This window comes from Zonotrichia albicollis, chromosome 13, assembly GCF_047830755.1.
Source record: "Zonotrichia albicollis isolate bZonAlb1 chromosome 13, bZonAlb1.hap1, whole genome shotgun sequence".
In the NCBI taxonomy this organism is placed as follows: Eukaryota; Metazoa; Chordata; class Aves; order Passeriformes; family Passerellidae; genus Zonotrichia; species Zonotrichia albicollis.
This window is the reverse complement of record NC_133831.1, coordinates 18,354,047-18,380,924: the sequence shown is the minus strand read 5'-3', so window position 1 is coordinate 18,380,924 and position 26,878 is coordinate 18,354,047. Positions and strand designations below refer to the sequence as shown.

The window sequence follows — 26,878 nt, the reverse complement described above, 5'->3', positions numbered from 1 at the left end:
CAATCTGCATCTCCTGTTTAATGCAGAAATTGCTCTAAATGGCTGAGAAAAGAGCTCCACAACTGCTGGCAAGCACAGCTATTATTCCTGTTCATTGCAAGTGAGCACAGAGCTGCTTCCTCAGGACAGTCCCATGGCAGGAGCTCTTACCTTCCTTGGTGATGAAATTCGGCCCTTCCCTTTTGAGCAAGATACTGGAGAGTAACACTTGGCTTGCCAGGCAACTGCAGTCCTTAAATAAAAAACAGCAACAGCAGAACCATAAACTGCCTTCAGACTGTCACTGAAGCAAAGCCAGAAGAGCTATTAAAAATTTCAGGTGAAACCAAAGGGCCTTTTCTTCTTTTCAATTTAAGGAAAAGTATAATTCTTTTATTTTCAAGGGGATTTTACAACTATTCCACCCTGTGTGTGCTGTATCCTTGTCACTGCTGCTTGCAGAGGCTTCTCTGTGAATCATGTTGGAAAAGTTTCCTGATTTTCCATTCTCAAGTCCTTTAATTTACAGCAGAAATGCTTGTAATGAAATAGGAAACCAAGTAGAACACTTGGGGTGTTTGTATCAACACCAGATCTAGAACAGTCACTGGTAGTTTTCCTCTAGGTACAGGAAACAAGTGGCAGATTGGAACTGTCCCTTGATGCCATTAAGAAGTTCCCAGTCCATCCCAGTAAATACCCACTGCTCAAGTCTCTTTTGATTAGCAGTTTATCAATAAAATATCTGTTCTTAGGACACATGCAAATGGATCCAGAGGGGCACCTGGCACCAGGGATGATTGGGGCACCTGGGAGAACTGAGAGCCAACAGTTACATGAAGGGCCAGGAAGCTCTGTGATGAGATTAAGAGGAGGATTCCCTGAGCATGGAGAGGAATATCAGATATTTCATGTTATTAGCTGTGCCCCAACACTGATCATATGCTGATCTAAGCAGGCTGCTGTAAAAAGCGTATCAGCACAGAATTTCTTATTTCACAAGAATGAAGTTACATGTACTTTACCAAGTTTTCTTACATTAAGTTTCTGCAGGATCTCATATGTTGACTTGTTTTTCCAGTCATTAATATTTACATCTGGTTGCTGCTCAAGTTCAGAAGCATTGGGAGTACTAGATTGTCTCTTGACTTTTGAATGTTTTGGAAGATCCAGCTCCTCCAAACTCTTAAATACAGGAGCCCTGAAAAATAAGTATTTAATTTCTTCATGGTTCAGAAAGTATTTTAATAATCACATAAATCATCACCACTATTTACACATAGCCTTACTCTTCTGTTTCAGTGATGCTTAGGAAGTCAAGTTGTTCAACAACTGCTCCAGATATTAATGTCTGCAATGAAAAATTGAAAACAAAATTTTAAATATATAGATAACTATATAGCTGTCTTTTAATCTCAGTATGTTGCTGGTGGTTTCCATTGAGAAAGTTTTTTTTATCTAAAGTTCCAAATATTTTATGCTTTCAGAGTATTTTTGCTCTTTCATGAGGAAAAAAAGCTCAAGGCAGTAGAAGTCTCCTGGGGCTGCTGTCTCCTTTTGGCTCACGTTCCATTGTTCTTTTGTCCTGTCCAGCTTCATCCAGCACTGCCCACCCCAAAATGGAAACACTGAGACTGAGGATTTCTCTTCCTCAGAGTCCTGCCCAGTGCCCAGTTCTGGAGCCCAAAGCTCATTGCTCCAGGCGTGGCTGAAGGCCAGGAAGTTTTCCTGTCAGCCTCACTGATGTTTCAGGCAAGCACTACAAAGGGCATTCCCACTCTGTGCTCATTCCCTAATCCAAGCATGCCTGGCCTAAGTTTGCACATCAAATGCAGCTTACAAATACATCTCAAAAGATTACAGAGCTGAAACTCAGCGCTGCATTTATCTGATGCAGTCATTACAATTCATTCACTCTGAATTTATAGGAATTCCCCATGTATCTACTGCCAGAGGAAATGTATTGTACTACAGCATTTTAGGAGTGTTTTGATTGTTCTCATTAGCTAAATAAAACTGAGTGTGTTTTGTGAACTTTTATATTCCATTTTCATTGTACATGAGTTGCAGTAAAACATTGATCTGTTACACTGTGAGATGACAGAATATAAAAACCCTGCTTTGCTTTTATTACTGGTGCCATTCATTCTCTGCCTTGCACATCTGCTTGAACATGTGATGACAAAGAAGGTAAAAATCAGAAAAGAGCTACAAAACTTCTGAGCATACACATTTTTAAATCAGATTTTATATACTTTATAGGAGAAAAAGAGCATTCACCAATTAGAGATACACATTCTCTCTCAGGCATGTTTAACATGTGCACCTAAATGAAGCAGCTGAATGCAACTGACAAAGATCAATATATATTTTGTTGGAATAAATGAATTATTCAAGAAAACACCAGGAATTAGACATGTCCCTTGTTCTTTTGCCACACCCTCCCCTATAATGAAACAAGACTGTTAATAAAATGCCAGCTGTGCAGTAAGACAGAGATTGCAGCTCAGCTGCTGCAGAGGCACAGGGTGCCCAGCAGGAAAGGCACCCACCACCTTCTCCACTGGCCTTCAAGCATTTGTTTGGATCTTCCCATGTGCTCTACTTAATGGCTAACAAATAAATCAAAGACCAGTCACCATCTTAAACTCTTTAAAACAACTCCTTACTGTTTATATTGGAAAAGGAATCTTTCAGAAGGTCAGTGAGTATGAGGGCAAAGTTTACTCCCCAATGGCTGTCCAGTGTAGTGCTTAGAATAAGGACACAGGTGGATGGAGAAATTTCTTGTCTGATAAATCTTTCTTGCAAGGCAAGAAAGTCATTGCAGTTAAAGTTAAAGAACAAATAACCAAACCACAAGAACAACAGCCCTGTAGCCCAATGAAAGGTTTGCCATGGGCAGTGATGGCATCTGCTATAGGAAGAGTCAGTGGTACCAGGAGAGACTCCATGACCTGCATGTGAGCAGGAGAAATACATAAATACTTAAAGATAGCAAGGATATCTCAAACCCTCCCAGCTAGAAGCATTTCCTTTCCCAAGCTCTTCTACAAATTAATAATCTTGTAGGAAACAAGAAGTTATTACTCCGTCCTTAGTCTTCTCTCTTACAAAAAAAGTATAGTTCAACAGGTGTAAACTCAGATTAACTACCACACAGGAGTATGTAAAATCAGCACCTGTCTCGGTAATTTTCACATTTTAATGAAGGAATGTTTGTGCTTTAAGATTCATTCAAACAGTAAAGATGTTAAAACTAGATCTTCGTTCTTGTAAGAATTTTAATATATGTGAAGCACCTTTTTTCCCCCCTCTGTGATTACCTAATCAAAAGAAATCCCTCAGTGCTTGACACCGTGGCTTTATGCTTTGGTAGTAATTTCACAAGATTGCCTAACAAAAAACACCCCTTTCCTTTCTGAAAATCTGCTGTGAAGATTATGACTTTCAAAAGACACATCAAAAGGAATGAAAATAAACCCATGTTTCTGTTGAGACAAAACAAACAGTACTAAATGTCTTGACTTCTTATCTTTATTTTTTATAAAACTAAATAAAATCAGAAGTCACATAAAGCCCTACAGTGGTAAGAGTACATGCAGCAGCACCAGGAGGGAAGAACACAAGAGTCAGGAGAGACACCTTACCTGTACTCTGTCAACGTGAACCTTCACTCCTCCAACGAGTCCCTTCCTAAAGGCTGCCAGCATATCCAATATGGGATTGAATCTGCTCCCTCTGCAGTGTGAAACAGAACTCCATGAATCTTGCCCTCAGGTGAGCCCCACACTGCAAATGCTGCTTCTCTCCCTCCCTACCTGATGTTGTCCTCCCGGATGAGCACCACGAACAGCGGCCGGCCGTGCATTTTCCAGTACTGCTTAATGAACTGCAGGGCATTCTGGGCAGGGAGAGCCTCAGTCACAACACACCCCAGAGAACACAGCCAGCACAGCACACAGTGCAAGGCAGCAGAGCACCTACAGCCCTGAGAACCCAGCAGCCTAAAAACACCTCAGCTACTACAGCACCAACACATTTCTGCAACAGAAAGCTGCCCTCAAGCCCTGCTATTCCCTAAGTGTTCTGAAAATTCTCCTAAGAAAAGGCATGGATCATGGAGCAAAGCATGAGACAGGGCAGTGCTCTGAACCACAGGCAGCAACCTAGAAAATGTGTGTGGGGATCCAGGGCCTGAATCCCAGCCACCGGCATGGAAGCACCAGGGCCACCTTCTGTGCATGTGGGGAGTGAGCTCTGAGCTGCTGTCAGCCTTAGAGCAGGTTTAAATATTTGTGCAAAATCAAGTAGTGTTTCCTCCATGTAAGGCTTTCATATCTCCTGTAAACACCAGCCTTGTTCCTTTTTTCAGGCAAGAACATTTGTTCTCCCAAAGAAACTAATGATAATTTGCTTGCTGCCCTACAGCATTCCCAGTCACTTGGGGGGCAGGATTTTTTGTCACAGAGAGATACTCCCTAGAACTCATACTGGGCTGACAGGGTATTTGTCTCAATATACTTCCTAGCTGCAGGTTTATTTTTGTATTATAATAATACACTCTGTACTGCATTCCCCTTTCAGTCTCCTGTTTCATCAGACTGCACAGTTAATTCTTCTGCAGACTATTTTTGTCAGTTACTCAAATGAAAAGTTACAAATACCTTAATGTCATCAATCAACATCATAACATCCTGAGACATGTAGAAATCACTGAGATCAAAAATGATGGAGTAGCAAACTACAGTCTTGCCCAGGATTCGATAAATCTGTTGAGAAAGAAAACTTCCATTAATCTTGTCCTTAAAACATCCATCAGAACCAAATACCAGGACTTGAACATCATAAAATATGCAGAAAATAACATTAGATTTCAATTCTAGTTAAAATTACAGACACTAAATGTTTATCTGAAATATTTATCAATAATGAGAACATAAACTTTTCTTGTAATCACCTTTGATGTTCCAAGGCATCCTATGGGTCTGTCCGGTCTTCCAGATAATCCCAGTTTCTCATTGACTCCCAAATGGAAGTAAGCCTGTGAAAAAGAGTCATGAAAACTGATAAAAACCTAGATCCCAGCCTTTTTCATCTCCTGCCACATCTCACAAAGAAAGCTGTGTGCAGTCTGCTTTGATTAGAAAATGATTCAGAAATGTGGCTGCTATTGCTGTTCAGGGCTGTGTTTTCTAAAAAACACTTGTTTCCTATAGCAGGTCTTCTTTTTAACTTCTTTCTCTGATTATTTTTCTATTCTCTGTTAGTTAAATATTTATTGATTTTTCAAATTGCTTATTGAAATAATTTTAAAGGATCATTTGCATTTATTGGCTAGTCAAATTTGCCTTCTGTAATGCTTTTCCAGAGCGGATACCAAAGTAAAAGAGTAATATAGGAACCCTTTAAATATCTTTGTACAAATTTGTAAAATTAATGCATCAGCAACACAAGCAAGAGGGAATTATCTCATTATTCACAGCTTGATTCTTATTAGTTATTTATGCCTGTCATTCAACTGATACAATTTTGCAAAAATAATCTTCCCTTATTACACTGTATCAGTATAAAACCGTAAGAAAACAACTAATCTGTGAGCAATACAGTATAAATGCATCAGCTAAACCTGACTGAAAGATGTAATTTTTCCTTACTTGGCCTGTTTTGGGTAAGAAACACACCATTTCTGCAGAATATTCAGAATTTCCAAAGTTCAATCTTTCTTTGTGTTATAGGAAGATAATTCAGAAGCAAATGAAAGCAAACACTTGAACAAACATTACAGTCAACAGCTTTCTATTGCTGTCAGCCTGGGGCCTTCCTGATCCTGCCCATGCTTCTGCACTAACACCAAGAGCTGTTTAAAAAAGAAAACAAACAAAATTACCTATAAGACCTGTTCATCCAGAGCAAGGAACTGGATTCACGTGGGGCAGGATGGAGACATCAGAACACTGACAGCCTCAATAACCCACCTGTACATAACAAACAATGCTGACCCTCTGCTGGGGTAAATAAGGGAGAGTGGAAGAATGGCAGCAGTCAGGGCCAGTTAATGCTACAAGGACCTTCATTTTGCTGGAATGCAGAACATGAAATGCTTTCTTAACAGAAGCAGAGCTGCATTAGCATTGCAATATTGTCTGTTTCCTGGAGGACTCTGTGGCTGGAGGCCCCTGTTGGCACACAGGCTGCTGCAATAGTTTCCTCCTCTAGGGAGAGTTCTCCAGCCTGATCTGTTACAATCAAAGCTCAGATGCAGCACCAGGCACAATTCCTTCAAGTCCAGCTGCTTCAAGCACCTTTGGGTTTTTTTATTAAAAAGCCCTTCAATTCTGGATTATTAAGCTGCTAATAGCAAGAAATGGCTGTGAAAGCAGACTGGGCTGTGGGGTTGATTTATGAGCATGACCCAAAATGCAGCTGTCTCGCACACCATCTGCTTCTGTGCTCCCTCTCCTGCTCTCAGTCCGTGCCCAGGGGTTCTGCTCCTCTCCTGTGCTGTAATTCCACTCCACATGTACTTTTTTCCTGTGTATTACATGTATCTTGTCCCATTTTATTGTTTATCTCTTTGTTCTCTTTTCCCCACCACCCTCACTTTGTGGATATCTTTACATGATTTCAAGTTCTACGTTCAGTCCCCATCCATTTGTTTTACAGCACTTTTTTGGACACATGCTCGTTAATAAGTCTAGAGATTTAAACTGTTACCATGTGCTACTAGAGCAGTTCAAAGGTTTCTGATTAAATTAAATTCTCCTTAGAACTGACAGCATCAGAGTAGGAAATCTTGAGATCCATATTTTCCACAGATCAAGCTTCTATTCCCCAAAATACATTGACTGTTCCACTGTTGGCTTCCTTTCCCCTCAAAGGATGACAAATACTGCCAGGAGCTTTTGTTTGTTCGCTTTTTGGTTCATTTTGGTTATTGGCATAAGCCCCAAGATCAAACCCCAGTTTTCATAACACCCCAAACACTCTCTTTACTTCACAGCTCTGGCAGAGCCTTTATTAGAAGCCCATTAAGAAGAGGTTTTCTATCAGGTGAATTAATATTTTCATGGCACTCCTTCACAAAGTAAGTTTTGATGAGGCAGCTGTACCTACCCATCACCAGGATAAAGGAAGTGTCAGAATTGCCAGATGTCTCAACAGCTTTAGAAAAATAAATCCTAACACAGACTTTTCCATAGATAGGAATTTAAGTGATAATAATAAAACTTAATGAAGGTCTCATCTTTTTGGCAGGGAAACCAAAAAAGTGATGGGTGACAGACAGACAATGCATACCTCTATAGCAAAGTTATGGAGTATTCATTTGTTAAACCAATGTTTCAGTACAGAACTTCAGGACAGATACAGACAGAGAGAACATATTTTGGAATATAGTATCATGAAAGCTAGTGAGTAAAAATGGGTTCAGAAATGAACAAGGATGAATGGAAACATGGATTTTTCTCTTCCCCCTGTTTTAGTCCTTCTCAGGTGTTAGTGGCAGCCATTATTTGGGGTAAGGATTTTTCTGAATAAGCCACAGCCAGGTTTGGCACATCCTTCATATTCACAAAGTTAAGAAACCTGAAATATGTTGCTATATTCTCTATTTTTGGGTTGATTTTTTTCCTTGTGTCCTACAGACTCCAGATACATCATGGCACTGATTTCTGAGGGAGAGCCCTACACAGAGCTCTGTTCTGCAATGGGGCTGACAAACAGGATTTGTCACTGCACTGCCCCAGACATTCATCCCTCTCATGTGTGACACATTTGCACAACACAGGGGCAGCAGGAGCTTTGTGTCTGATGCACAGCCAGGAGCAGCAGGGCCAGCCCAGGCCTGGAAGGATGTGATTGACCCTAAGGAGACTCCTTGCCCCAACAGAAAACAGATTCTTCAGGGAGGATGAAGGGGATGCTGATGATCCTTCATCCCAGTAATGTCTAACTGTGCTATGTTAATAGCACAGTGCTCAGCTAAAGGGGCAGACCAAGAAGGATTTCAAGCCCAAAACTTCCTGGATATAGTCAATCCAAGGGAAACAGTGACAGAGATGTGGATATTGCCTGTTCCAGGGGCTGCACTATGAAACCCTAAGATGGTTTATGCCTACTGCCTTAATCCATTTCTTTGACTATTGCTCATTTGCTTGTTTCTCCATCAAGATTCATTCAGTTTACCAAGCTACTAATGTTGTTAAAATTTTATTATTCATTCATTATACTTTGAAAGTGGCTCAGGCAAAAGTCTAATCAGATAAATCAGAACATGTGGGCTCCTACATTTCCCTGGAAGCTGCAGGAATCTGTAACTTCCAGTGCCAGCACACCTTGCAACTGCTTTAGGAGGACAGAAATATGTAGACAACAGCTCAGGGAGATACAAGGCCAATAGCTTGATATAAATCCTTGTTTTTACAAAAGAAATACAGAGATGGATAAATAATTTAAAATGCAGAATTCCTTACTTTGACAAGTTCTTTCTGAGCCCATATCTGAATTGGTTCCACCTGCTGGGGGGTCTGAGTTTGGATTCCATATGTGTTCAGAAATACTTGCAGGCTACAAATGAAATACAGACACATTTAATGACAAATCACAGAATAGTTTCAATAATTCTCTTGGCAGCAGATGTATACAAGTAGCAGCATTTTATTCTACACCATTTCAGATGTATTGTTTAACCCTTCCTTAATACACAGGTACTCAACAAAAGCAAATACATACCGCTGGCTTTCTGCTATCAGGGCCACATGGACCACCAAATCATTTTCTAAGGGACCCTGCAAAATAATGACAAAATCATTACTGGCATTGCTAACTAAAGATTTTATTCAATATAGCATGACCAAGGTCAAACAATCCACAACTATGACAGACAGCACTGCCTGCATTGCTTTTTCTTGTGAGCAAAGGCGTGAGCAAATTGAAAGATTTATAAAGCTTAAGACTACAGGAAGCCTGTCCTACCAATAATACTCTGGAAAACACATTTTGGAGAATTAGTAATAAACAGATTTCTGGTAATCATTACACTGCTTGGATTAGTTTGGGGGTTTCTTTAATTAAGAAGAACTACATAGGGAAAACATTTTATTTCATACAAAAATTTGGAATTTTTCCAATCAGTATATCTCCTATATGCCTGATATGACTCAATGTTTTGATAAATATTTTTGTAATGAGCAAAATTATTCAGCTTTTTGGGTAAACAATAAAATTCACTTAGAAATAATGACCTATGATTTCAAACCTTTACTCTGAAAAATTGTCATCACACAGCTGCTCTTTAGTGACATGAAAGACATATTACATTTACTGCAGACAGCTCCATTTCCTTGCACTGCTTATTACACTAACACTTCATGTCTGAAATAAACACCAGTATTTTTCATCAGGAAACCACACAGATAGCAGTGAATTCAACATGTTGGGTGAAAGCACTGACTTGACTCCCTGGGTCCCAGTCTGGCAATTCACCTTTGCTGTCTCTGGCAGAATGAGCCCTGAACACTCCCTGGGCCTTGTTCATCCTCTGGCATTCACTGACTGGAGAACAACACAACTCAGAGCAGCTCACGTTTTCATTGCTACAATGCTTTTGTCTAGAAACTACCAGAACACAAATGACAGAAGTTAAACACATCTTCTATCAATTGTATAAAGAGACAGCATTTTTTGTGATGATAGAGGGATAGACATTGACTTAGAAGAAGTTCAGAGGGAACACTTGCTCGCTCAGGCAGCTGTGAGCTGTGAGCCTTCATATCAATAAAGATCTTAGGGATTTGCAGGAGAAATTCTTGGTAACTTTTCCCCAGAAGTCTGTCAGCACCACATTTGCACTAAAAATTCTGGATTTTTTGCCACATGAAATAAGTTTCTGATGAAAGTATGTGCACAGAGACTAGATGAAGCAGTCAGAAGTTCAAACAACATTAGATTTTCCTGCTCAGAATCACTTGTATTTATACAAACAGTGGGAAAACTCAACCCAAAACTCAGCCATAATCATTGTGCTTAAACAAAAAGCAGAAGCCCCCTCCCCAACCTGAAAATGAGAGAGCCCTTCCAAGAGATTCCAAGATTTGCAGACAGCCTGTGATCCAACCTGGGCAGTGGCCTTTGAGCTAAGACTCAGTTCCCCTCTCACTGAAGAGCTGAGCAGGCCTGTGTAAGCACAGCCTGTAAATTGTGCATAACCCATGAGTTCTGCCTCTCACACACAGCCAAGGACAGGATTCACTTACAGCCAATCAATGGTGGTTCTAACACAGGCCAGAACTACATAAATGCAGCTACAGCACAACTGGCACAACACAAAATCTGTGTGAAAAACTACTAGACCTTTGAGAGTATTGTGGAAAAAATATAACTATCATTGCAGTACAACTACAGGACTGCTGCAACATTCAACACAAAGTTACTCTCACTGTCATTTGACATGTCACAGCCTGGAGGATCACAAGTAGTGACCTAGAGAAACACAGATCAAAATAATAGATAAAACACTCAAAAAAAGGAAGTCACCTTTTCCAGTGGTGATTGTGCTATATAGTATTTGCTGTATACTTAAAAAAAAGAGATATGGAAAAGCATTAAACTGCTAAATATTCCACTAAATAAAGCATCTTGTTAAAAATTCCATTTTAATGTCTTGGCTTCCTCATTTCTAATAAGGCCAGCTCAGGTATTGTTCCCACAACATCCATCACTGTCTCCCCAAGACACCAGGCCGGCCCCCCTGCCCAGGCTCCCCCTCCTGCCTTGTGCTGCCCCTTGGATCCTTGGCAGAAGGGCTGGTTTCAGCTGCATTCTGCATGCTGTGCAGATGATAAATACACTTCAGAAGAACAAGATAAAAGACTGATTAGTTGTTCTTCCTCTCCAAAGGAGAATAAAAAAAAGCTAAAAAAAAAAATTCACAGTTTTTAACAAGGTTATAAACTGCTGGAGGTAGGATAAAGGGAAAAATCCCTGACTCCATTCCTGGCACAAGGAGACAAAGCAGCTCAGTATCAGCCTCTCACTGCACAGATGTTATCACTGTGCCCTTCTGCTTCCACTGCCAGGAAACCTCAGAACTCTGAACAAACCCCATTCATTGAGCACGTCAGAAAGGGGGCAGAGCACTGAAGAGCCCCGATGGAAATGGCACCCCCTGGGATTCCTGAGCACACCGAGTGAGGAGAGGCAATGGCAACAGCTCACAACAGGAGAGGCTGCACTGCCCCCGCACGGCCCTGGCTGCTCCTGAGCCACACCCCAGCTAACCCGGGCTGCCAGGCACCACTGAGCACTGCTGACCACTGCTGAGCACCCTGTGCCCACTGGCACTGAGCTCCTGGCACTGCTGACCGCCCTGTGCCCACTGGCACTGAGCTCCTGGCACTGCTGACCGCCCTGTGCCCACTGACACTGAGCTCCTGGCACTGCTGACCGCCCTGTGCCCACTGGCACTGAGCTCCTGGCACTGCTGACCACTGCTGACCGCCCTGTGCCCACTGGCACCGAGCTCCTGGCACTGCTGACCGCCCCGTGCCCACTGGCACAGACACACCAGCCCCTGAAATCAAACACAGCACACTTATGTGCCTCAAATTCCAAACCAGCACTGGCAGGTTTCGAACTGTGTTAACTGTGGTAGGCAATTGTATTAAAGGGAATAAAGCAAGGACATGTTTACAATTAACATGACAAAACAAATCATCCAATATGGCTTCATTCAAATTAGACAGGCTCTAATCCTAAACATAAAAATCTTAAAATATCTCAGTCTATCTACAAGTAATAAATTTAGTTCCTTATTTACATGTTATCTATTTCCCTGAATAAACAAAATAAGCAGTTTATTATTTTGACTATTCTCTTCCCAATTCTCTTCATCACTAGGCATTAATCGTAATTCCCAGTACCTGAAATTAAATCCTTACAAATGCTTATTAACTCTACACAGCAAAACATTAAAAGAATACAGTCATTACATGCAGAGAATCCACTTACTTAATTGTAACCCTAAACACATATTTCAACTTAACTCTGAACATAAAATAATCCTACTCTGGCAATTTAGTCAGATTATGATTTTTTGTTAAAGGTGAAACGAAACACAAGACAGCAATAAATCAGCTTTCACATGTGCCAGTAAAATACAAAAGAATTCCAGAAAAGCCCCACCCTAGCTCACTTCTCCAGTGTTATCGTTACCATCCAGGCCCTCTCCTACACCACATCCTCCCAAAAGAGAATGCAACAACCCCAACCGAGTTCGAGTCTCCTGAATGTGGAGGCACTAAAGAGGAGGCTCAGGAGAAGCTCTTGAAGGAATTCAGTTCTGAAGAGTCTCCCTGAAGCAGAATCCTGCAGGATCTCCTTTCACAGGGAAGGGAGCATGGCTGGTTCCATTTCTCTGACCTGCCAGGAGTGCAGAGCACACACAGAGTGTCCCGGTGTGCTCTGACACAGACTGAGCCCCAGACACAGCCCTGCTCCAGCACCACACTGGCACTGCCCCAGGAAACAACATATGGGCACAGCCTCCTCCAAGTGGGAAATAACAGCTTCTGCCATTGAATTAGGTGAAAACACATTTCCTTCAAACTATAAACACACCAAACGAGTACTGGTAGCCATTATGTTTTTACTGTACTGCTCATTTGATGCCTCTGTTTTCTACAAGCAATGAGATTGTCCTTGATCTGATTTTCTGATGCACTCCCACTGGAATTATACATAGTTATATACACAGCTTTCATAGCACTTTTACCTTTGGAGGTCTATATGACCTTACTTTCCTTTACCTAATTCTTCATTGATGCTTCTAAGCTGTAAAAATAAGGTTGGAATATTTGAAATACTTTCCATTGCTTGCTTAAATCTACACTATTGTGTGGGTATCAGACATATTTTTGTAGTGGCACCAAAGCCACAAATATATTAAATTAATCACATTTTCAGTGGCAAGTGTTTAGAGTTTATAATTAATGCAACCACAAAATAAAAATATGCCTACATGGAAAACATATTTCTTGAAGAAATATTTACTTAGCACAGAGATTCAAATAAAAATTTTAAAAGTCTTCTTTTTGGTACATGTCCTTTCAAAACACAGTATCACAACAAAATTTATATATACAGGCTTCTGAAATGTTTACATACCCTTGTTTATTGCTTACAGGAATAAAATTTAATACAAATGGAAATAGTTTTCTGTTCAATTTAACTGACTAATTCTTTAGCTATATGGAAAAGAGAAGACATCATTAAAGAGAAGAAATTACTTTTGATTTCTAAAGACATCATTAAGATGTGCTGTGTTCTCATTTTGTATGGTATTTTTAGTCATTTTCCCTGCACTTTAAGGCAAATATGATACTGATTTTGCATAAATTAGCTCAATTAGATAAAATGGCATAATCAAATATTCAGACAAACTGGTTAAGCAAATCTAAAACATGGATTAAAAAAGCCAGACTCAAGATTCTTGTCTGGAACTGGAAGACCTTTGCTTTAACCTTCTCTTAACAAAGACCCATTTGACATCTGCATGAAGGAATATCTTGCCGTGACACTGTAGCAGTAAAACCACCCAAAATACTGCAGCAGCTGTTTCAGTACAAACTATCCCAAAGACATCCCACAACCTCCTGGCTGCAATGCCAAAGGCCTGATGCCACAGTCTCCATTTCCCACTAATTCAGAAGGGCATCCCTTCCTTCTCACCCCCACTGGGTACCACATCTGGGATAGTTTTGGCATTTCCATTTCAAAGAAACACATGCACAGTCATCTCTGGCAAAGGAGTATCACCACTGGGAAGAACACAGCTAGAAGCAGACCTGGGCATGCCCAGAATTTCCTTTCTTCTTCATGTACTGTCTGAAGATGAAGTAAAATATCAAAATGCAACTGTTATTCTCAACACTGTTGACTTTTAAAGTCCCTACTGCATTGCTGAGTTTTACTGGGTAGCTGCATTTTACTAAGTTCTTTAGTGACTCACCAAGTGGCCCTCAATGTCTAAGCCATGAGAAAATAAATTGTCACTGCATTATTTATTATCACTTTTGGGAAGCTCTCGGAGCAGAGGCTATTTCTCTCTGAAGATCTGGAAACTGCCTATCACATACTGGGTACCCCAAATAGTTGCAGAAGTGCTTTTCTGCTGAGACACTTCCTGATGAGTCACAGGAACACTGCAGAACAAAGCCTCATCTTCTTCCAAGTGCTCAGCTGTGCCATATTAAACCTGACTGGTTTGAAGAATCAAAGCAAGAGGAATCAGATGGGCTGACTCAGCACAGGCCCCTCCTGAGGGCACCCCAAAAGGGCCAGCAGCCCCCAGGTTCTGTCACATTCATAACCCCATGATGTAGAACAAACAAAGAAACCAGCAACAAAGGACATCACTGAGCTTTCATTATGTCACAGGAACATGGCAAGTGCTGCACTGTGAGCAATGAAAGTCTCCTTATGAATGAACCAACATCAGGCACATGGATTACCTTGGAAACAGGAAATAGTAGCAAACTGAGGGGATAGCAGCATTTGGATAGAACAAGAAAAACACTGTTCAGTTCTGAACTTGGAGTGAATCTTAAGATAAATACTTCATCTCTTATGCTTCAGTAACAAATTCACAATGCTGAACAAGGAACTTCTTAAATATACATTCCTCATACAAAAATAAAAAGGCTGAAACATCTTTGAGCTAGACATTTCCACAGTTCTTATCTAACTCAAGGAGTTTCCTACACACAGACATGCACATATCTTGCTGTCTCGTTCACTACAGATTTGAATTACCATGTTTCAAGCATTCCCCATCCCTGGTCACTAATTCCTAATGTGCACTCAATCCAAACAGAGGAGCACATGGAATCATAGAATTATTAAAGGGCCTTTACAGTCATAGAGTGCAACCATTGAGCCAGCACCCCTAAACCCACTGAACCCTGTCCTTAAATGCCACATCTGCACATCTTTTAAATATCTTCAGGGATGTTGTATCAACCATACAAAAAGAAAAAATAACAAAAAACCCCCCAAAAACCCAAAACCAACAAAAATCCCCCCCAAAACCCCCAAACCCCTCATTCTTATAGCTCTTAAGAGCTCCAAATACGAAAAATATTAATATATTGCAGTTCAAATTACTTTGAAGGAATAAAAAAAGCAGATTCATTCTTGCCTTCCTGACACAACTTAAAACTCAAGACACATACCTGTTTATTAGCAGTTATTTATATTTACATTTTATCTATCATTTTCACTGCATCACTTAATTTGAAGGCAAACGCTCATCGCTTCCTCCAAACTGAAGGTGTTATAATTTCCCTCTAAAAGCAATCCTCCATCAGTTCAGAAAATGTACACAGACTGAATATTTTCTTTGCACTTTAGCTGCAATGTTAGAGGAGCATGCATAGCACCTGGATGACAATTTTTCAGCACAAATGTAACAGCAAGCTGATGCTGACCTGGTTGGAGAACCTCATGCTGACGTTGCGCTGGTCCTGGGGAGCCACGTAGCGGCCAATGGGGTCCAGATCTTTAGGGCTCACTAATTTATCAACTGCAAGGAAATGAGGATAGAAATGCAGAATGACTTCAGTACTTTCTGCAGCTTTTGTGAAGACATGTCAACTTTTGTGTTGTAGTTGGTTCTGCTTTGTTTTAGATCAATGATTCATAAAAGCACATTTTGAAAAAGTCAGAATTCTGTTAATTTTAAAATGGATGACTCAGGCTTGGTTCTTGCCACAGCTAATTACAGCACTGTGGTATAAAAACCCAAGCCTTTATTTGCTCACAGGGATATGTTAATAGATTATATGCAGACACCAGACTCCACAACACAAGTCACTTAAAAAGCCCTTAATCCACAACCATGGAATTATTCTAGAGCTTTAACTATAAACTCAATAACCAGCAAAACAGCCTCTATCTCAAGGTAATCACATGACTTGAATCCTGGAAAGAACAAGAGATATCAAAGGTGCCTCTCAATAGGTTAATTCAGCAAGAAATTGTGAAAAAACCTAATGAAAAATATTTGAAATCTAGCAGTTGCTACATGGAGTTCTTTTACATGGGGGAGAAAAACCCCACTAAAACTAAAGCCCCCAGTATTTTATCCTTCTCCTGAAAAAGCACTCCAATAAAAATACACTATTCAAAACTTTCAACAAATTCCTTGAATACAGGTTCATAATCTAGTATGAACTATTATACCCTTTAAAGAAGCTTTCTCCTACCAAAATTGTATTTTGACAGGAAACTGTCCAAACTCAATCTAATTTCTAACACAGAGTAAGTCACAATATATCAATAGACTAATATAAAGCTTCAGCTAACTGCTAGTGAATATTCATCACCATTATCTCAAGTAAAAGTGTGCTGGACTGCAAAAGCAGGTTCCTTTGTTAGCTCCCTATCTGCATCAGCAGCAGCTGACAACATTTAATCCATTTGGTTTATAAAAATATTGCTAAAATTCTTAGTTCTAGGCAGCACTGAATCCACAGAACAAGATATAAGAAGTCTAGGGAAAAACAACACAAAAGGAGCTACTACACAAAAGACTGAGGGAATTTTCAGTTGCATGAAACAGCTAAATACCAGGGACTCCTTTCCCTTGCTCCAAAATGGGGACCTTAACATAAAGGTTTTACAAACCTCATCCAAAGCAAGAAGGAAATTCTGTGGAAAACAGCATCACCACCTGCAAAACACATGCTTTTTTCCTTCATAAACAATTGTTTCAGTTGCAGAAATGTGCCCTCCAACAGCGACACACAGGCACTTTCACTCTGTTACTCAGCATTTGTAAGCAGGATCAAGATTTTGACTTCCCAGTTTCTGTTTGCCCCTGTGTGGGAGGGTAAGGATTGACTCAGGCTCACGTTGCTGCATTCAGAAATGTTTGCACCTCGAGAGGCAGAGCCCAGGCCCAGAGACAGCAGCAGGGGCTCCAAAGGTGCTGCTGTGTGCTGCCTACACAGCACCAGCAAGGAGGCTGAACAAACCCAGATTAACTGATACCCTGGAGGCAACACAATGATTTCTGAATGGATAATGAAATGGGAAACCAATACCTTCCCAGATATCAAAGTATTTGCAGCCAGGCTTCCACTTAATTAGCAACCACCAACAAGCAAAGTAAGACACACAAACACTTTCACCAAGGACAAGATTGTTATTCCAGTAGGTTTTCACCAGTAAGGAGCAAAATTGAATGCACCAACTCTAAATTAGCAGGAATAAATGGAGTCCCTGATATAACAACCTCTGATAAACACATTGCTGTAAGATCTCCAAAGACTATGAGAGAAGCAGGGAAAAATTGTTCTGAAATTTTGCATATTTTGAAAAAAAATTTAAAAAAAAAGCCATGTGTAAGAATGTTCAGCAAAGAACTGAAACACAAGAATGTTTACGTTACACAAACAACAGCTAGCAAACTATAAATAGAACTTATTTAACCAGCATTCTGCAGGTACAGAAACACACAAATATCAGTACAAGATCAATACTAGCTGAACTACTACAGCAACCTACACACACACTGGAGGATTACTTGGCTAATATTCTTATAAGATAAATTATTGTTTTAATTAATAATGAGATTGCCTACATTTACTTTGAAGTGTTGGCAAAAAGAGGAATTTTGCAAGGAATACAGCAAAACCAAACAGGTGGAGTACCAGACAGACTGTCCCTCTATACCTAAAGATACATGCACTGTTCTTGCCAACTGCTGAATTTTTAAACTCCTCTTAAATTTCTCTCATTTTTATTACCAACAACCTGTTTCCCTTCTGTGTTAACAGAAAAACAGTTCCCAGAACCCCATCTACTGATTACTAGGTAACTGCTGATCATGTTAAAATAAAGTAATATATCTTTCTCCTGAAAGCAATGCTAAAGAAAAAACCCAACTGTGAAGATTTTTCTGGATTAACCAATATTTTTGCATCAGCATATAAAATCATTCCAAGTGAGACTGAGAGTTTGTGACTGAAATTCACCATAACAACCTTCACTGGTCAAACTTTGACACACACATTCAATTGCTCATACAATTGAAAAAGGGTAAAAATAACACAGATGAATGAATCATTGCCTTTCTCTGAGACTGCAAGTAATTAAAGTTTCAACTTGTCTTGCTTAAGCAGTCAATAATTGGAATTAAAGACTATAAATCATTCACAATGTAATGTTAGTTCATAGGTGTTTGCTTGAGGAGAGGAGGGCTAAGGAGAGGAGTAGTGCAGTTGGGGTGATGATTTTTAGTGTATCTGTACAGTGATGAAGCTGACACACTTAACCCAGAAAGCATCACATTAATATATTCTGTCATGGAGAAAAGGAAATAAGAGGGAAAGCCAGAAAAAATAGCAAACTGTCATCATGTTTAGGTTTTCAGTACTCTATGAAATATTCCACTAAGCTTTATAGTACGCAGCATAAAACCAAGAAGACTGCAAAGCAATTTTTATCCGTGCCAGATAAGGGCAGTGCTGGTTTGGACAGAGGAGCAGGGCAGGGCAAGGTGCAGGAGGCAGCTCTCACCCAGCAGCTTGGCAATGATGTACACGGCCTGGCCCCACAGGAACAGCTTCCCGTCCCGCCCGTTGTTGCTGGGGAAGCGCCGCTGGCTGCCCGGGCTCCTCTGCTCCGCCTCCACGAAGTCAGCAGGCACGTAGTAATACTTGGGGACAACAGGGCACCCTGGGGACAGCAAGCACAGCCACAGAGTAAACAGCACTGCCAGCACTTGACTGGAGTCCCCTGAGAAAGCTGAAGTGGATCCAGAGCAGGAAATCTTGCACCTCACTTTGAACAGAGATTGTCATTTGTGTTATCTCAGTGAGCAATCCCAGGGCAATGTTAAACCACTTTGGATTTCACCAGACATTTCCTCAGAGTTTCTTCCCAGAACAGGTATGTTATCTGTGCAGCACCTTCTGTGCCAACTGAAACTAACACAAGTCACCTGAAGGAAAATGCAGAAAGCCTTAACCAAAAGCCATGAAAGCTGGGTCCCAGTGAATCACTCAGGGTGCTGTGCCCCCAGTTAACACAGGCTCAATTTCAGACAACTCTTTCTAACTAAAACTCCTGCTCAAAAAACAGTCAGCTTGGTTTTGGATCATTTCATTCACCAAATGTTTAAAATGATTCTTGAAACATCATGAATCTTAAAACACCATGAAACAAAATGGCACAACTTCTCTACAAGATACATACCTTGTACCTAGAATTATGCCACAGGTATTGCTGATCATTTTAAACTTTATTTCAGAAATTTTTAAGTGGACATGCATCAGGAATTTAGAGACATGATTACAAATGATTGACCTAATTATATGAAATTGAAAAGCAAATTAATATGCTTCCTGCTTAATTAAATTCCACCTTAATATTGCTCTACTCTTCAACTAATTTGGAAAAACAACAGGTGATAAACAGAATAAAGCTGTAGTGTCTTGCTATTTGCTTAGGAAAAAAACCAAATTACTGGGAAGAAGCAGAGAAAAAATGGAAAAGCAATAGTTAAATTAGAGATATTAGATTCAAATGAGTGAGGCACCAAACAACACCCAGAAATTTTAAGATGTGACATTTGTGATGACATGCAACAAAAGGAACCACAAGATTAATTTAGTGTGCACGAACCTTCACATACTCATTATTAATCAGAAAAAAGTGACAACCAGCAAGAAAAATTTGCTACATAATGCAAATTTGGTAAGGGAATGTTTGACTGCCTTACAGAAATTAGCTCACTTCAAAAAGTTTAAAGAACAAGGCATATTCTGCATGCACTTGTGTAACTGTACCACAGATGTAAGAACAGGTGACTTAAATGCTGAGTTTTAAAATTGGATTGTTCTGTTCTCAGGCCATTTCTTTTCCTCCCACTCAAACTTATGGCCTTTTTCTTTTTTTAACTGAAGTTTGGATGGCTGTGCCTCTAGGCCACCACTAGCCTTTTCTGCAGTGCCACAAAAATTCTGAAGTGCCCAATTTAAATAAGAGAACATTTATAATAAAATGATTATGTAGCCACTTTCTCAGCTCTAAGGTAGAAACAATTTCACATGTATATACCAAATTATTTTTTAGAGCTTGCAAAATTAAGTGACAATGAATGATGAGAGTAATTCTCAGCTGGGTCCAGGTGGGACATTGAAACAATCTGACTGCTGGTAGTTAATATTTGCCTGAAAAGGAGAAGTAAACAATGAAGCAGAGGTGAAGGAGGGGAGGAACAAGTGAGCACAATGTAAATCTTACTTTAGGATCACATAAATTGTGATAATTAAAGTAACATTTCTCTGGGAAAATGCTACTGATTTTTCCAGAAAAATGTTACCTGTATTATCACAATTTATGATGCAACATATCTATATAAAAGGTTATTTTAGAATTAGTATTTTTCCACTAGGAAACATGTTGATGCCCTTACTTCTCATTTGCTCTGACCACAATATACATTAGGAAAGCAATTAATACGTTAATAGGTAAGTCAGGATTTTTACAATTTCATGTCAATAAAAAGCTACAATTGTTTCAGAAGAACAATTTCCAGATAATACCTTCAGGTGTGTGTTGAAGCAAAGGTTCCAGAAGATCCTGATATTCCTTTACTTGTGTAGGATTTCCTCTAAAAATGCCTAAAAATAACCAAACAATAATTGATTTAATGGAAGAAATAATTTTTCCATGACCTCAAGGTTCATAAAAGAGGAATTAAAAAAAAATTCCAGTGTTTACTTTTCAAAACTAACTATTAAGTGCCTAGACAGTAAATAGCTCACAAAAAGGAAAAGACTGAGCTGTAGATCACAACAGTCAACTCCCTGATGCTGCTTTTGGGGAGACACTGATGTGTTAGGGACCACCAGTCCCTCAAAAGCTGTTTTAGCAGAACTTCCCAAGATGAATCTGATGAATGCTAGCATGAGTAATGTTCAGTTCATGGAAAGCTCTTAAATGAAAATATATCTTAACAATAAAAAACCCATTTCTGTTCATCAAAGAAAAAACGGATCTATTTGACAAGCCAGGTGAGGTTTCGAAGTAGAATATTTTTTAACATTCAAAGAGGAACGAGCTATAGATAATAATAATAATAGATTAATAATAATAATAATAATAATAATAATAATAATAATAATAATAATAATAATAATAATAATAGTAATAATAATAGTAGATGAAAACTTGGCATTATAAATCTTATACTAATATTCCCTTCTTCAACCATCAAATTTTTTTTTCTTTCCATGGCTCTTTAACACTCCATCCAAACTCAAAGTCTGACAAGTATTGTTCACCATACTTTCAAACCTTATTGAGTATATACACAGGAATATTTACAGCTATCAAGAGACACAAATGCAATCAAAGTTTGCACACAAGAAGGTGTGTGACAAGTGACACACTGAGCATTTCCAATCACTTGAGGGTACTCATGACATGGGAGCAATCTCTGCTCCTCCCACATCCTTGTCTTTCTGCCATTGCTGCACTTCAGATTTTGCATTAAGGAAGCTTGTGGCTTTGGAGATATTTGCACAAAATCTACCAACAGAAATGTTCTCTTTCCTAAAAGTGTGGTCCAGGCAAAAAGGACAAGGACAGTACATGCAAAGAATGGCATTTTTAGGATTTTTTGGATACAAGGAGTGTAAAATGCTTTTTGTATTCTTTTGTTAAGCTCAGTGGAAGATGACTATCTTTTTGTTCTCAAAACTGCAAGTGGGCAGCATTAAATGTCAGTGCCTTTCTCCTCAGTTTTGGACCTCACTCTTTGAAAAATGTCAAATATTTCTTTAGAAATATCAATTGTGAAGCTTTATTATATCTTCAAAGACAACATTTTAATCTGTGGGTGGCCACTGAGCAGTTGGGGCTGATGGAACATTTCTGTGCCCCTCACTGTCTTCATCTGCAAACTATTCAACATGCTAGAAAAGATGGACAGATTTTAATCCATTAAAAAAATCTTTTTGACAATTGTAACCCTACTCAAGCTCTTATTCAGACTTTTGTTTTATGCAAGTTCTTGCTTCCATCCTGAGATCACCCCTTGAACTCCTTTGGTGTGTCTCCTGTGCTCACGTCAAGACCGAGGGAGTGTCATTTTTGTTGGTTTTGATTTTTTAAATTTTGTTTTATTATTCAATCAGACTGACTATGTGAAAAGTTGTGGCTAGAAGGAACCTTTCCTGGTTGCCTTTCTTCTCTTCTGAATTCTGATTGAATTGCCACACAGTGCTCAACCTGAGAAGCCCTGGTGCACATTGAGTGTGGCAGTGTGCTCTCCCTCCCTTTTCTTTCCCGTGCTGCTGTGAAGTTCTGATACATCTGAAAGTTTTTCAGGCTTAAAAGGCAATGCAGGACAATGCCACAGACTGAAGCTTTTAACAAATCCTTACCAAGTTATATTCTAAAAACAGTTCACATTAGAAATGCTGAAACACAGCGGGTTGGCATGCTTGGGGTTTTGTGAGCCAGGAGGCAGCACTCTCACTGAGATATTTAGTGCCACTGCATTATGGTTTATTTTGGCAGGACAGGAAAATAATTTGGTATCTTTCCTCTAAAAGCTCATTTCTCTTATGCCTTTAAGGAACAGGAATGTAAAACTATACTTACCATCAATTATCATGAAAATAAAAAAAATAGGGAATTCACACTCAATGCCATCAAAAAGCTGCAAAAAAGAAAAGTTCATCAGACATTTCATAATTTTCATTTAAGTAAATATATATCTGAATAATCCTGCAGAGTAATTTCCTAGCAACAAAAGGCAAACTTGAATGCAAAAATATTTTAGTGCATTTAGTATCAGTTAATTCTATGGGCACTTTAACTGTGCCTTTACATCTGCTGTGGCTCGTTCTCAAGCAGAATATTTAAATAATCTACTTTTCATTTTTGAGAGAAAAGCTATGGGGGAAAATATAAATAAATTTTCATTTAGATAACCTTAACTGATAAATACTGTGATCAAAAGCAAAATTGTTTTCCACACACTCAAACTGTAGTCAGCTGTGAAATTAAATGCAACGATAAATAATTTCCTTATTTGTTAGGTGAAATCAACTGTACCCTAAATGTAAATGAAAGCACATTCATTACAAAACAAGGCAATGCCTCAATGCTGACTGAGCAATCTGTGAAAATGCAGATGCAAATTCCAGCAGGCCCCTCCTTGCCTTGGAGGCCCTGGAGCCCCTGGGCAGGGCAGGGCAGGGTTTACCTTGATCTCCGCGGGTTTGTAGTAGCGCCGGGTCCTGTCCTCCAGCGCCGTCCTGTAGCCGTCCCTCAGAAACCTCTTAAACCCATACCTGCCTTTCAACTTCCGAATAATTTTATCCAGTGTTTGACCAAACAGAACCTCATCATCCAAAGCAAACCCAGGATAACTGAGGCAGGGCAGGAGAGCTGCATCAGTATTCTGTAGGAGAGGCAGAAATGACATTATGAATTTAATTAGATCCCTGACAATTATTTGATGCACAAACTGAGATTGTTTAACTTACTAAGTGAAATAGACATTTGGAACATTATCTTATCAAAATCATAGTGCTAATATAGGAAATAGTGTGCAAAATAAGACTTCTTAGGAAGTATCAAGATAAACTACAAACCAAATGTGCAGATATACAATTTAGAAGATAACTAATTTAATTCAGAATGTCACCTGTTTTACAGCTGATAATGTGCAGGCACATTTGAAAACATAAAACTTTGTGTTTTGGGATTGTTTGTTTTAAAAATACATTCTCCAGATTATTCCTGGAGGAAACACAAACATTTGGGTGTCATATACTCAAAAAGAAGCACAAATATTTCATAAATGCTGAGAAGTAAATGTGATTAAATCATCATTTCTGAACAGCTTTTTCAGAAACATTCTTAGGGTGCTGGAACAAACAAGCCTATCTGATTTAAAATTAAGAAGATAAGAGAATAATTCCAGGAAAAATATAAGAAATCTTCTCAGGAACCATGTGGATCTCTTATGAATTAAAAACACTTGAAAAATTACTAACTAGTGCGTCACCTCTACAGGTAAGCTTCCAGAAACAAACAGAAAAGTATCATTTTCTGCTGATATAGTCAGGATACCTAACTATTTAAAATTTCTGCCAATATGACTGACATGAACCCAACAAAGGAAGAAAAGAACACAAAGATTCATATGGGAGAAGTTATAAAATCAGCTCCTGTTGGAATATTTCAAGTCTCCAGCAAATAACAAACAGCAAGAGTTCTAAAAGACCATTTGACTATAGAAAAAGTAGCTGACAGTGCCTTTTATTTAAATTATCCAGCACTACAACTCTGCTATAATTCTTCTACACAATAAGTAAACTATTAATGTTTCAGATTAATAGCCTGTTTCATGAACAAAACTGCTATTATATTCCAGAATGAATAAAAAAGCAGAACCCTATTATCACTCATTTTAAATTACTGATTCTCTACCACAAATTTACCTTTGATGCTAGCACTGAACTAGATGTTTTTTTAGCTAATCGATATTTATGTCATTTAGATTTACTCACTAAGGAAATACATTTGTAACGGTAGTTTATAACAACAAGAAATTGTTCATATTCAGCAATTTATGATAAGCCAAGCTTAAAGGCTTTTTTCCTAGACAAAAGAAAGAATTAAAGCTAAAACAAAGGGTATCAAAAGTGCAGACACTGTGTACAGTGGAAACTAGGGCAAAAGAAAAAACAAACCCCCAAGGCAGCAAATCTCACTTAAGTTATTTCAAATTTTATTTTTAAATTGTCTGGAAAGCTACCAAGAGGTTACCATTTTAATCTAAGTATTAAAAAAATAAAGAGGATCATATTAATTCCATATTAACTACATCACAGTGACATTTAACAAGCAGAACTTTAACAGCTTCCCAGCAAATTTCACATTTATCAAGCAGATCAGGTCATATGCACTTGTTTCCCCCACACTGTGCTGAGGTGAATTTCTTTAAGGACTTACATGAGACCGTGACTCCCGGGGCAGCAGCGAGCACAGGGTCTGTCTGTTCCGGTTATGGGCATCGAAATCCACAAATATGACAGACCAAGAGCAGCCCTGGAACACAACATGGCAATTGTTTAGGCAAAGGGAAGAAGCTTGGTGCATCCTGCTGAAACGCTGCTCCTGTGTTTAATTTAGGTTATGTTGTCGTTGCTGAAAATTCTAATCAGAAAACACAGCACAACATCAAGCTGAAAATATTTTGATTTTTCAATATATTGAAGTATAGCCAAAATTAGATGGCTTTATCACTGATTAGTAATTATATGATTCATTCAAGCTGTTAACTCTTCTATTAATACTTGAAAAATGAGGCCTGTATTAAGGACAAACAAAAAAGAGTAGTTGTTCTTCCCTGTGAACACAGGAAATGTTCTAAACAGTGATGCTGCATATTTCATTCCAAGTCAGTTAGAACACAAACAATTGGATATTCAGCACAGGTACTGCTTTGGAAAAGGACTTTCATAGCAAACAAAAATGGTCTGCTTTTCAGTTATTGTAAGGTTTGCATTATCAACATCTATTCCCTGGTAAAATTCACTTCCTAATAAAATCAGTAATTTTACACTGTATTTCTCTGTCAACTTCCTGATACTTCCTGAAGCACTAAAAAAAAATCCCCTGGCTGAGACAGAGTTTAAACAGAAACAATATAATTTAGAACTATTACCAGGAGGCAACTTCTTCTTCAGGTGTGTTAATGAATAGGTATCTTCATAAGTGTTGCAACTGATAATGAATCTCAGTCAATGTGAATTCATTCCTCAATGTGAATTCATTCCACTAATGGTCACAAATCCCAAAAATTCTCAAAATCCACCAAATTTCTCCTAAACAGCAGCCAGTTTTTTTGTATACTACCTTCCTAGGAAGACTGTTCCAGAGCCCACCATTCTAATTATTAAAAATTTCAATTTCCAGTGAAGTTTCTACATAAATACCTCACCACCCTTCTTTGTGTGCCAGTACCAACATCCACTAAGATGCTTCTCCAAAGGGTTTTATTCTTACTTATACTTTACTGCACTCTAATTATATATAGTTATCACAAAAATGCACAGCTTTTGCTTTACTAGGGTAAACAAAACCCCAATTTTTTCCACTGTCCCCATGGGAAACAATCTGTTTTCTCAGTCATTCTAGCAAGATACACACTGACTAGTGCTGCAATAAGAATGTACACAAAAAAATCACATTGGCTTTGATGGTTTTAACTTTCTTCTTAATCCAGATTCTGATTATTCACAATTCTCTAAACTCACCTACAGCTCTGAACACAACCTGCCTCCACGTGCAGTTCCAAAGTCTGTGCTGCAGGGAAGGATTCTCTGGGGGTTCAGGAGCAGCCTCATCTGCATTCCCTAAACCCACAAGCACCTTGTTTGACAAATGAACTATTTTTCACTTCTTTAAAAACTGTAAACTTCTGGAGTAAGAATGCCCTACAGAGACTTGATTTATGAAAAAAAAATAATTTAAAAAAATTGGTTTTGCCCAACCCAGTAGAGGGCACGCAGCTCATACACAAACAACCCTGGCCAGGTCAGGCTTCAATGTGCTGCTCTTGCTGTGAGCAGGGCTCCCCAGCAGGGATTTCTGCAGGCTGTACCTGTGCAGCTGCAGGGCCAAACAAATCTCTTGAGGGGCTCAAGGGGATTTCTCAAAGCCACTGGAACACAGCTGGAGCTAAGCACAAAGGCAAACTCTGCACAGACTGAAGGTCAAAATGGGTTCTGTTCATGCCAGCTACAGATCTCAGAAATAAACTCTCAAGGCATTTAAATGGGTCTTGCTTCAGCAATTTATTCATCCTTTT

At 39.1% G+C, this 26,878-nt stretch overlaps 1 protein-coding gene and 1 long non-coding RNA gene across 7 annotated transcripts in view; one reads left to right on the top strand and one right to left on the bottom strand.

Moving 5' to 3' along the window:
• LOC113459654 (uncharacterized) overlaps positions 1–8,463 on the top strand; it is a 35,097-nt gene extending 26,634 nt beyond the window's left edge. The window contains exon 6 of the long non-coding RNA XR_012582498.1: positions 7,626–8,463. This is a non-coding gene — a long non-coding RNA (uncharacterized LOC113459654). The remainder of the gene's footprint in view (positions 1–7,625) is intronic.
• PHKB (phosphorylase kinase regulatory subunit beta) overlaps positions 1–26,878 on the bottom strand; it is a 67,701-nt gene that overhangs the window by 16,686 nt on the left and 24,137 nt on the right. For all 6 annotated transcript variants that reach the window (XM_074551171.1, XM_074551169.1, XM_074551174.1 and 3 more), the window contains 15 exons: positions 25,018–25,113; positions 23,261–23,458; positions 22,654–22,711; positions 20,589–20,666; positions 18,559–18,717; positions 15,465–15,559; positions 8,713–8,768; positions 8,454–8,547; positions 4,940–5,023; positions 4,647–4,751; positions 3,801–3,883; positions 3,630–3,720; positions 1,269–1,330; positions 1,018–1,180; positions 151–232 (listed from right to left, as the gene is read on the bottom strand). In XM_074551171.1, coding sequence (XP_074407272.1) covers positions 151–232; positions 1,018–1,180; positions 1,269–1,330; positions 3,630–3,720; positions 3,801–3,883; positions 4,647–4,751; positions 4,940–5,023; positions 8,454–8,547; positions 8,713–8,768; positions 15,465–15,559; positions 18,559–18,717; positions 20,589–20,666; positions 22,654–22,711; positions 23,261–23,458; positions 25,018–25,113 — 1,504 coding nt within the window. The remainder of the gene's footprint in view (positions 1–150; positions 233–1,017; positions 1,181–1,268; positions 1,331–3,629; positions 3,721–3,800; positions 3,884–4,646; positions 4,752–4,939; positions 5,024–8,453; positions 8,548–8,712; positions 8,769–15,464; positions 15,560–18,558; positions 18,718–20,588; positions 20,667–22,653; positions 22,712–23,260; positions 23,459–25,017; positions 25,114–26,878) is intronic.